Source organism: Perna viridis, chromosome 5, assembly GCF_037379345.1.
Source record: "Perna viridis isolate PV_CMFRI_1.1 ecotype Kerala chromosome 5, ASM3737934v1, whole genome shotgun sequence".
NCBI classification, from domain to species: Eukaryota; Metazoa; Mollusca; class Bivalvia; order Mytilida; family Mytilidae; genus Perna; species Perna viridis.
In genome coordinates this window covers 34,774,749-34,787,147 of record NC_142449.1, presented here as the reverse complement: position 1 = coordinate 34,787,147, position 12,399 = coordinate 34,774,749, and the positions used below count along the sequence as shown (strand labels likewise).

General features: G+C 33.3%; 1 protein-coding gene across 1 annotated transcript; it reads left to right on the top strand.

The window, feature by feature from the left end:
• Window positions 1–238: 238 nt before the first annotated feature.
• Window positions 239–12,179, top strand: LOC148617209 (CD63 antigen-like). The gene is made up of 7 exons (XM_088584687.1): window positions 239–386; window positions 7,694–7,897; window positions 8,202–8,270; window positions 8,700–8,822; window positions 9,156–9,317; window positions 9,732–9,815; window positions 10,405–12,179. The coding sequence occupies exons 1-7, from the start codon at window positions 318–320 to the stop codon at window positions 10,474–10,476; spliced, it is 783 nt and encodes a 260-aa protein (XP_088440813.1). The 5' UTR covers window positions 239–317; the 3' UTR covers window positions 10,477–12,179.
• The last annotated feature ends 220 nt before the right edge of the window (window positions 12,180–12,399 follow it).

The window sequence follows — 12,399 nt, the reverse complement described above, 5'->3', positions numbered from 1 at the left end:
TTTGAAGTGACAATTATTTACATTCTTCAATACTGATGAATGCAAACAAGGAACTCTGAATTACCATACATGATATCACAGGTCATTCCTTGTCGGCAGCATAAAAACGCAAATAGTATTTGAAATTTACTTAAGATAAACCAACATGGTGCTTATGCATTGAATTTCTCTGTTGCTAATCTTTTTCAAAGATTACATTGAAATATGCCATGTGATTTGTATTTTTTATCTTTAAATCCATTGTTGGTTTTTTGATAATTGATAGCATTTTGTTTTTACAACCAGATATTATCGTCATCTTTGGAAGTTCTTTAAAAATGGTTGACTATAGCTGTGGGCAAAATTTAGCCCGAGTTTTCCTCGTGATTTTCAATTTGATATTTGTGGTAAGATTCGTACTTAAATTTATTTTGTAATTTTTGTTATGCATATATATTTAGCAATTTAAACAATAACAGAAGCCAAATGATGTTTCATGAGTTTTCTAATTCTAAAGGACATTTTCGATACACTTTGTAGATTCTAAGCTCTGCAAATTTAAGTGATGTTGGCTATGTTATTAGCTCACCTGGCCGTAGGCGTCCGTCGTCGTTAACAATTTTTCAAAACTCTTCTTCTCTGATACTAGTCGACCAATTGGAACCAAACTTGGTATGAATGTTTCTTCGGGTATGCTGCGTAGAACTGATGTGGGATGTTTGTTCCGTCGAAAAACATGACCGCTGTTACTAAAAATAGAACATAGGGGTCAGACAGTAGTTTTTCGCATATATCTCCAAAACCGTATTAGCCAAATAATTTCAATAGTTGAAATGATCTTTAGGTAGTACAATACAGTTAGGTCATTTGTGAAAAGTTGGTCTCATTTTGTTGAAATAAAGCTGTTTTGAGGCAGTCCACACAGAAATTTCTAGTGTTTTGTTATAAAAAGTGCATATTTTCTAAATCCTTGGTGTGGGGAGGTTCAAGTCATTTATAAGTAATTTAGTGATTATTCTTATAAAATCCAGTAGCCTTGGTAACAAAAAAAAATACTGAGTTTTAGTACAAATCAGGGGTGCCTTTCCAAAATTAACAGCCAAATACTATGTTTTATAAAATATCAGGCACTTAGACACTACCACAGGATGAAAGCATGCATGGAGTAGGTGGAAAAAATGTAAAAATAATAAGACCCTTTTTGATTCATTCTCTCACAATTTTAGTCCCAAAAGTTCGTGCGAAATAAGGTATTTTGAAAATCAGCCATCTGATGCTGAGGAGAGAACCTAATACGACAGGGGACTGAACCTTTCCGGATACCATTTTTCATTTAAATTACACCTGTTTACCATAACATATATTACATCTGTCTATGTATAAATGCTTATCTACATTTAATCCATATATCCACCAAATTCCAATTTTTAATTTTAAGTTTTACATAATTTGACAGGGGTAACTTGGTGTGCGAAACAGTGCGCCTTAATGTAACTGTATAGTGCACCCTTATTATTAGGACTACAAAAGTCTTCAGGCATAAATGGTGTCAGACGACTCCTTGTAAGAGTTATTGCCCTTGACAGGAGAAAAAATTACAGGGTTTTTTTTAAGTTTTCAGCCAATAAACTATGCTAGATAGAAAGAAACTTCTGGTGCCAATTTTGTTTTTCTAAGAAATTTTCTGAAACAAAGACCACTTGTTCAATCATGATGAGCGAATCCCAGAGAGAATTTTTCCTCAATTTCTTTCATTATAATTTACAGCAACTTAAATCTGACTATAATATATCGCCAAAGAAGGAAAACTCTGATCTTAACCAAACGACAAACGCGATGACATCTCTTTTATAATTGTGAATTTCTTATTGTCTGTGGCAACACTACTTCTACCAATGCATATGGAATCAAGAGTCCTTTACATAGCCGAACTCAGTACACAGAACTAGCTTATGTTACCACATGACTAAATTTATCACTCCCAAAATTTTATAGTCAACACCATGAACTCCTTTGTCGTTATTGTAGGGGTATCTCCACCATGATAACAGACCATTCAGAATGCCGTAGTGTCGGTTTAAGCCTGATTTGACATCATAAGAGCAAATCGATGGGTGTTTTTTTGGAAAAGCAGAGGGGGGGGGGGCTTACTCTACCGGCGAACCTGGTCTATACTGCCAGTGTTTTATGGAGTCCATGTTATTTATCATTTTTACTTTACTTTTAGTTTATTTGTGTTATCCATGAGGTTTGTTTGTTATTTTTCCTATTTTATCTTGACTTTTTATGAGCAACTCGGCAGGTGTTTTAGAATAGCAGAGGACGCTTACCCTACCGGCGCACCTGGTCCATGTTTCCAGTTATTCTTGTTTTTATTGTATATAATTTTAGAGGTGTTATTCGTATCTTTCTAACATGAAAATCGTCAATCCATTAAAATATTAAAAATTCGTTCCTGTATGTGAAATTAGTCTAATTTGATGATTCACTTCGGTATTTATTTGCCGATATTCAGATGAAGAAAAACAACTAATAAACTGACGCACTGGAATCATAACTCAAGAAACATGATTCAGTAAGCAGGAGCGGATCCAGGATTTTAGATTAGGGAACGCACAATTAAATGTTTAATTAAATTTTTTAGGTTAATTTTTTAAAATATTCTTCTAGAGTGGTGCAATGTAGATATCTGTTACTGTAAAATTTAGCGAAAAATTAAAGTTTCAATCTAAAACCGCCCTAATCTACCCCTCACAACCCGTGCTTTGCAAATTTCAGTGGAGGCGCACGCTGCATTACTTTGTATTAGAGGCGTGTAAAATTAATTTGATAAGAGACGAATTTAGAAAATGGGAGTGTCATCTTAAAAAACAAAAGATTTAAAACATACTTAAAATTTTCTAAAACGTAAATGAATGGTGTTACTCAATGTTTCATACTGTTTAAGCTGTAGCCTACTTAAGCAGAGACCTTATTCGTTAATGTGTATTTTTGTTCGTACTAAGGTTATTCATACCGATGTAAGGAATGTCATCAACTTGCAGCTCATACTTCTAGCAAAATGAGGATGAGATTAAATTACACATAGTAGGGACGGAGCGTTAGCGACGTCCTACTTATGTAGATTCTCTGTCAAACAATAAATGGGTCAACATCTTTCAGTCGGAAGTGACATTTTTAGGAAGTGAGGTCAACTGTTAGAATGTGATTGTTTGAACTTTTAATGCAGACACACAGCGTGCGTTATAGGAGATATCGAAGATTTTCTTTGATCGAAATATCAGCTTTTGTCTGCACTTAATTTTGCCCATTTTTTTAAAATACATCCAGGAGAGGCATAAATGATGCTCTAAAACGCTATCTCCGCTAAGCTTCGCGGGGGGGGGGGGTGGGGTGGGGTGGGGGAGGGGGCTTCGCCCCTGCCGTAATTTTGCCTACACTTCAATTTGGCCTCAGCTACGCGCCTGTAAACATAAAAAGGTTGTCAACAGTAAGAGCATAATATATAAAGTATACCAAATGTTATCCTTATTCTTTTTTTTATATGTATTGTCTGTACCCACTTAAACGTGCCTAAGTGACATCTTTATGGTACTTGCTGGACGATTATATCAATAGGAGCGTAAATCACGTTAAAATTTAACTGCACTTGCATAATTCAACATTTAAATAGTTGTGGTTAGGTTGAAGGTGTTAGTTGAGATTACTTTATAACAATTGCACAACTGTCATCACATAGGTATAGCTGTTTAGAAATTTTATTTTCATGAAACAAAATCAATATATTTTTTGCCCAAACATTACTCAAGGATAACAACATTTCCAACAAAAAAAGGGGGTGGGCCTCAAACTGCTAGACGCCTTGTACCTGCCATTGCACGATATGCTTGTTTGTTTGTTTGTTGGGGTTTAGCGTCCGGGGAACAATATTTAAGCTATATTCAGACAATGAACATGAAAAGGATGATAAAATGAACATGATATCATGATGAAATGAAAAAAAAAGGATGAGACACAAGGATAATAGGGTCGACAAATTTTTATTGCCACTAGAAAAAAGAGGGGATGGGTAAGGTCGGGCAATTTAGCCTCCTGTGGCGGAGCGCAAAGGTTCCTACTCCTATCGAATACCTCAGCAGGGTTCTTTAACGTGCGAGGAACGTGACATCTTTCCCAACATGGTGCACCACTATGGTTTGCGGTCAGGTTTTTTAGTATCATAGCCTGACAACCCTAGCATGTAACATGCCAGGGGTACCCCATTCCACCACCTGGGGCACGCATCCAGTTGCTCAGCACTATTTAGTCGCCTTTTACGACAAGCTTAGCGCTGCTGTAGACCCATTCTTTTAACACCCGGACCTGCACGGGGCGCCATTGCACGATATACGATGTAGTGTAACAAAGGAAATAATATATACTTATTAATCGTTCATCAGTGGGTTCTTGTTCCCGCCAAATTAAATGGTTAGGATATACATGTTATAGATATAGGATTTATAAATATGCAAATAAACTTGCACTTTTATGTTGACAACAGCCTTTGAAGAAGTTTTATCCTGTTAAACAAAAGACGAGATATATTACGTTTAGTGTAATAAAGTCTGAAAAATACTGACATCATAGACGATTGATGTTTAATCTCGTCTTCTTTGCGTGAAATTTTATAAGCTTTGTCATATGCCATCTGATAGTTCAAAAACAAAATGTTTGCTTTGTTATTTTCACTACCATTTTAACAGTGAAATTACTATTTGCGTCTTTATTTCTGAAGAACAACACATGACATTCTATTACATTCAGAATGCTTTTAATCTTAAAATTACTGTTTGGGTCGATTTGGACAAAACCGTAATTCCAAATGTCTCCGTTTCTTTCTTCTTCTCAACATAGCGTTCTATTTAAACCAGCGAGAGAGAGAGAGAGAGAGAGAGAGAGAGAGAGAGAGAGAGAGGGAGAGACTAATATTGAAACGCTCAGTTTTTCAATCGAATTTTTTTATTTGGAAGAGTAATCAAACAAGGTTATAGCTGTAATCAAAAGAATGTAATCCTTGGACAAAAACCAGACATGGAAAACAGACATACACAACAACGGACATGAAGTAACTAAAATCATACATACAAAGTAACAAAAGCAAATGAGCAACTCGGACTCCCCTAAAAAGTGGGAGCATGGACCAGGTGCACCGGTAGGGTAAGCGTCCTCTGCTTTGCTAGAAACACCCGCCGAGTTGCTCATAAAAAGTCAAGTCCCGGGTAGACAAACGAGGAAAGGAAAACTATGACCCGTTGAATAAGTCAGTTTTCATGGTGCAGATGGATACACTATAACGATCCACGAATTCATGATGACGACCATAAAACTTCTGTAGTGATGACTTCAATCTTGTAGCAACATAACCCTGTTCCAGAAGCCTATTTGTTAGAGTTCTAACGCGATACAAAAAGTCTGCGTAGTTTCGGCAAGCTCTGGCATAACGTATGAATTGTGATGTGGACACTCCATACGCAGGTGCTGGAGGGATGTTGCCATAAATGAAAGGAAAGTTGACAATTTTGAATGAAAAATCATCACGTTTGTCGTAAAGAATTATATATTAACGTAAAACAATTCCCACGCACTCTCTCCATACCTTTCCAGACAAAAGCTTAATTTATCAAGAGTTTAACGGTATATTCTATGGACAGTTTTATTTTATCGTGGATTTTTAATGTTTTTTTTTAAATATTGAATTCCATATTGTTTGAATATTTATGCTGTCAAGTGATAATTGGATATAATCCAGGTAAAAGAAATGCAGTGTATTGCTTTTTAAATCTGCAATTAATACGATATTTATCCCTTTGATTAGTACAAAGAGTTGGCCATCTAATGATATTGTTATTTAGAAAGAAGAAAAAAACAACAAAAAAAAAAAAACAAACAAACAAAAAAAAAACAAACAAAAACAAAAGTAAAAGTAAAACAATGTCAGACATAAGCAAAATCAATTAAGTACTATTTTGTGTACGAATCAGGTAATAAGTGGCCCATCATATTCTCAATTTGGTCTTTTTCACCTCAAATATATTCAATACGTCTAGAATACAACTGAAAAGATATTTAAATTTATCATGAAGCATATGTGACGTAGATATTTTTTACTGCTTATATCGGGAAAAAGTGTGGTAAAATTTTCCCGCCATTTTTCCATTGTGCATTTCAACTAAATTTAACCTATCAATATCCTGAAGGCAAATTTTACAAACACTTACTTCTGGAAGTTATCAGGTATAAATACTTGATTAATGCAATAAAATCTATGTGTTTTTTTATCTTGATGTGCCACATCTTATGCACATTTTGCCTGATTCTTAGACAGAGAAGTCCTTAAAACTTTAGATTTAGATTGTAGATGTAGAGATTTAGACTGTTTGCTATAGGATTGCTTACCCTACCGGTGCACCTTGTCCATGCTCCAAGTTTTTAGTAGAGTCCGAGTTCCTCATATATGCTTTTGTTACATTGTATGTATGATTTTAGCTACTTTATGTTCTTTGTTGTGTATGTCTGTTTTCCATGCCTGGTCTGTGTCCCTAGATTACATTCCTTTCATTACCGCTATAACCTTGGTTCCCTTGGTTACTCTATAAGGGCGTTTATTGCACAGCTCAATTCAAAGTTCTCCCTTTTTGGAAAGATAGTGATAACAATAAAATTGGCTGAATCGGATATACATTTCGACGTGCAACTGACGTTATATAAACCACTGTTATTTTTGTGCCTTTAATGGTTAAGAATATTGAGTAGCACTCCGGATAAGAATCATGCAAAATGTGTGTCATGGTTTGAAAGCCTACATATTATTATTTTTTATGTTTTGTTCAAAATGTTAAATTGAACAGAAATTAGCATGCTGCTTTTCATATAACCTTGTTCTTAGGAGATATAATTTATATAGAATGCACTGTAAAATTCAAAATTAAGGGAGATAACTCTGTAAATACTAAAATACAATAGAAATATGAATTATCTCCTAAGAGCGGACAGATTGAAATAAATAATTATACATTCAACCATATAGACCCATAAAACAACTTAATATAAAAAAATATGAAGCCTTTTTTTGGGTGTATTTTAAGTCAACTAATTTAGGCGATGTATACTTCTTACTAACATATTTCATATGACACACAATAAGTAACATTAAATTTTAGTAATTTATAAATTTATAAATTTTAACCTTAATGCTGAAAATTTGCAAGATATACCGTTTTAAAGAAATCAAGGGAGCCTTGATTCTAGCGGAAAATAAAAAAGAATGTTATCCAGGGACAAAGACCATAAAAAAAATGTTAAAAATAGTTAATGTATAATGTTCAAGTCAAATGTTTTTTTTTCTACGAACGCTAAATTTTAGCACCTGCTTATTAACGTTTTTACAAAGTTATCAGTATTTAAACATAGGGGAAAAAGCATGATTTATTAAATTTTAGCACGGCACGGTACGAATCAATTACACTTATGCATATTGATTTTTTTTCAAAATTCATTGAGAATTTCCTCTATTTCACCCAAAATAAGATTAAAAATAATCAAGAAACAGATAAAAAAACATTAGATGACGCGGAAAACACACAAACAATTAAAGAATACACACATCTAACGCCTAGATTTAATCAGTTCGGTTAGTATCCGTGATTTAAGGTACGCTCCGCTTATTTTATTTCAGCTAACAGGTCTAGGCCTCGCAGTTATTGGTGGGCTACTGAAAGGTGGTGCAGAATTCCTAGATGTCGTTGGAGACTTCGTTAAACAAATTCCCGAGGTGGGGAATATTGCAATCGGGTTAATCGTTCTTGGCTGTGTTATTTTCCTGATCGGGATATTTGGTATGTGCGGTTCCTGCTGCAGTGTAAAATGCATGCTTGTTCTGGTAAGTTTATTGCTTCAATAATACTCTATATTTTGTTGCGTGTATTTATCAAAAGGGTCCGTGAAAACGCTACTTATACAATAAATAAATAAATAATAAAAAAAAATCGATACGTCTTTTCTAAGGAAAAATCAGAATAGAAGACACATATTTAATCAAGTTTACCACGTTAAAGACTATAGTACCACCTCGAGATTTATATTCTCTTTCAACTATGATATTCGAATTGAATTCCTTTTTCATATATTTAATCAGAGATACTTAAGCCAAATTTGCATTTATTTTTATATTTGAATATTTCCAGTATTCCGTTTTTGTTATTATCATCACCATCGCAGAGATAGTGACAGTGTCCCTGCTCTTGTCAGGAAAGGTTAGTTTCTGTTATTTATTTTTAGTTGCGATTTGTAACCTGATAAGATATGATCAAAGAGACATACTATGCCTAATCTCGGAACCTGTGCATGTATTTAATTTAATTTTGACAGTTTGGTCAAATTACTTGGATGTAAAAGAGGGGCATAGTTTTTCTGACGTTGTTCCAGGTAATACCTAGCTTGTAATCCATTAACCGGTACGAACCAACTTCCTCTAATTCTACTTCCGGTTTGTCTTCTTCGTCATCTGACACGAACTCCTGAATGCAAACCAATAACAGAGCTCAAAAATGTGGTTCAAGTGGACCGAACCGTATAATAGCAAGCGCCATGCTTAAACGTATTCCATTTAATGTAACTTTATCTCTGGCAGTTGCTTCCTTAATTTTCTCATGTCGTATAAATAGTGGAAGTTTCTTTTTCAGCTCGACAAAACTGTCTCAAAAGGATTTTCAAAGCTGACTGAGAAGTACAAAATGCCAACGGATCTGACGAAAATCGACGCTGATGACCTCATCAGTAGACTGATCGATGCTGTATTCATTATCGTAAGTGTACAATAGAGAGGATGACGATATATTGATGTTGATAGAGAGGTTATTTGTATGAGTTTATAGAGATGATCCCTCAAACCTTCCGATATAAGACAAGTACACGTTGTATTGTTTAGAATAATAATGATATCCGTAGTATTGTGTATTACTGTATTGTTTATTGTTGTTTTTTATTATTATTATCTATTTATATTTTTGAAACAAAATGTTCAAGCACAAATAAATGGAATTCAAATAAAGTAATAATAATGCAAAGATTACAAAAGACAGATATTTTCTATTTCTTACCAAAACATGTTTTCGCGATTCATTACATTTTTGTTTTAGTTTAAATGCTGTGACTACCAACATATTGATGGAGCTTCTAAGAACAAAATACCACCGTCATGTTGTACTGGGTTGGACAGAAGTAAACTTGAATCTGGTGACATTTCCTCCATTACGGGCTGCTATAATAATCCATTACCTACTAATTCATACGTCGATAAGGTAATATAGAAAACCAAACCCTGAATAATCCGAAAACATTATGTAAACCTGATTTTTTTTCTTTACATCAATGTAAATGTATATTGAACCTTAGTAAACCGAACTTCTACCTTAACTTTAACAAATTTTAAAGTCCGGAAAGGGTTTCCTTTTTGACAGGTTTTACTGTATAAATTAATGTTACCGTATGCTTTCTGTTTAAGCTCGATGATCTTTCGCACCGTTTAAATAAGAATAAAGAAAAAAATATCAAAATCTTATTTGTGCCATGAAACACCAAGGTAAAAATATAGTGAAACAAAATTTATTTGTGTATCGGTATTTTGATTCAACACTTGGGAAAAGGAGTTGTATTTATTTTCTAAACAATGTTCGCAGAATTTACAAAAAAAACATGTTTAATATCATACGTAGGAATGTGGAGCAGCCTTTGTTGATCTGGTCAGAAACAACAAGTCCTTTGCTATTGGTATTACTTCCGGTCTGGTGGTAGTAGAAGTAAGTACATGTACAATGTGAATTAGCTGTAGGGTTATGGCCTGCTTCGACAGAATCACACATCACATCAACAAATGACAAATTTTGATTTTTGTTATAAATGATTACGATTGAAATAAATCTCCTTGTGGAAGAGGAAAAAACATATTATATACATTTACAATAAATCATATGAAATTAAGACTTAAATATTCCAATGTTTTCTAAATACAATAATATAATATTGTAAATTTAGATATGTTGTACATGATTTTCAATGAGTAGCATTTCACCAGCAGCATTAATATCAAATACAAAGGAAGATCTAATGTATTCTTTAAAAAAATAAATACAAGAACAAAAAATATCGAAATAGGAAGCCAAATCAAGCACAAAGTTTTTTTCTATTGCTGTATCGCTCGAGTTATCAATTTGCTTGTTGTTTATGCTAATTCTTTAGTCTTGAACATTTTGAAGTGTACATATAAAAAAAGGAACTTTGTTAAATATCTTACGTTTTAAAACTTTACGCTGTAATGTTATAGATCTGAAGCACTTTTTTGATAATTTCATTTAAAAGATAAAATATTCTCCACGTATTATTTTTTAGTTGCTGTGCATTATCTTTTCGTGTTGGATCTGTAACCAGATTGGAAAGAATAATAAAGTATCGACATTTTGATACCATTCACTAGGAAAAGCGGTTCCGACATACTAAATGGAAACGTTGTAGTGAACTCTGTATTTCTTTTGTACGTTAATCTATTCTTATTGTTAAATACTTCTCATTCTAAGAATCAGACAAAATTTGTGTAAGGTGTGGCACATGGAGAAAAGAACACAGAGATTTTATTGCAATAGCTAAGTATTTATACTTCATAACCTCCACAAATAACCGTCAAAGTATTTGTAAAATTTGTTTTTTATGAAATTGATGATTGAAAATTTTCCCGCACGATTTCCTTATATAACCAGTCAAAAAATATCTACGTCACAATCCTTCAGGGTAAATTTAAATAGCTTTTCAGTTGTTTTCTAGATGTATTTAATATATCTGTGGCAAAGAAGACCATTTTGAAAATCTTGATGTGCCACCCAATTGCCCGATTCTTTAACAGAACGGTACTCAATGCTTGTGATATCTTTAGTTATGCAATAGAGGTGTTATGTGATGTTTTTGTAGATGTTTAAAATAAGTAACTGAAGTTTTATTTTAAGGAGAATCAAAGAGTAAGCCAAATTCATGTATTTTCACATTTGTATAACCAGGCTTTAAGTAAATATGTACAAAAAATTCCATTTATATGTGTTGCAAACTTCAACTGTACACGTGTTTCAAGAATTAACCTCTCATCATCAGCAGCAGCATTAGAATCAAATATATGTGAAGATTTTACGAAGTCAGAAACATGAATATCAAAAACCCACCGACCTTACAGTATAATTTCACTCAGTGATGCTTTTTCTTTTTTTTATTTCCTCAGAAATTTTTCAATAGAATATCTGATAAATTAAGTTTTTGGTAGAGTTACCTGCCCTTGAAATGTCCATTTTTAGTATATTTCTATCAAATTGTAACTCAATTTATAAAAATGACAAGGAAAATCGTGTCTTTTTTTCCTTGATTCTGATGGTGCAAAAAATCAAATCAAACTTTGGGGTGGGTTTTTAATACCATATATCACCCACTGCCTGATTCATACAAAGAATGACACTTCAATGAAATAATAGCAAAAGGAATAGGTGTCTTTTTCAAGATTTTTCAGTGTAGTGTTGAACAGGATAATTCTTTCTTTTAGTCATTTTCTTCAAGTGAAAAGAGCCTACTTAAGGATTCTGTTATTTTAGGTGTTAACAATTATTCTCCATGAATTGGTCGTTTTATTCGTTTCTTGGACGGCTAAATATTTTGCGATCTCACGCCACAGGAAAATGTTGAACGATTTATTGATATGAAAAAAAATCGCTTTTGCGAATGTATGGTTGTCGTGTGATTTTGTCGCATTGTTGGTAAAGTCATATTGGTCGAAAGAGAGGTTTAGAAGCTTTATTTAGTTTCAAAAATATAACAAACTTGCTTAGGTTCGGTTGCTTTGATGTTGAAATTAAATGAATCGAGTTTACATTTTGCGATATACAACTTGCATTCGTTATGAATCCAATAATTATTATAAGGAATCGCCCATGATGGGGCCAATTCGATATAAAGGTAAAGATTTTGACCATGCCCATTCGTGCTATATTATCTTGTACATTCAATGTTATATTAGTTCATCCGTCCTTCAGTAGATCTTATTTGTATATTTCATTCCGTCCTCTTTTTCTACCTTTATCTTTCTTTGTTGTTTTTTTCCAAACTGTTGAAATAAATAATTTTTAAACTGGTGTTGAGTCGCTTGCTTATTCAATCCTACAACAACATTTGTTTACAAAAAAGAGAAGCATGTCACATTGATTCAATTAAACGATTTTTTGTCGAAATTTTCCTCTATAGAAAAAGGAACAGATATCGTGAAACGCAACAAATGCACCATCATATAACCAATATAAAGAATTAAATATTTACAGAGATCATTGAAAGGTCTTCAAAAAGTGTAAACACGCC

What these genes read in the sequence shown, in the direction of transcription:
- LOC148617209 (XM_088584687.1), top strand. Translation starts at nt 318, where the DNA reads ATGGTTGACTATAGCTGTGGGCAAAATTTAGCCCGAGTTTTCCTCGTG. An exon ending in CCCTGCTCTTGTCAGGAAAG is followed by an intron (nt 8,271 to 8,699) that starts GTTAGTTTCTGT and finishes TTTCTTTTTCAG; the next exon opens with CTCGACAAAACTGTCTCAAA. An exon ending in CCGGTCTGGTGGTAGTAGAA is followed by an intron (nt 9,816 to 10,404) that starts GTAAGTACATGT and finishes ATTATTTTTTAG; the next exon opens with TTGCTGTGCATTATCTTTTC.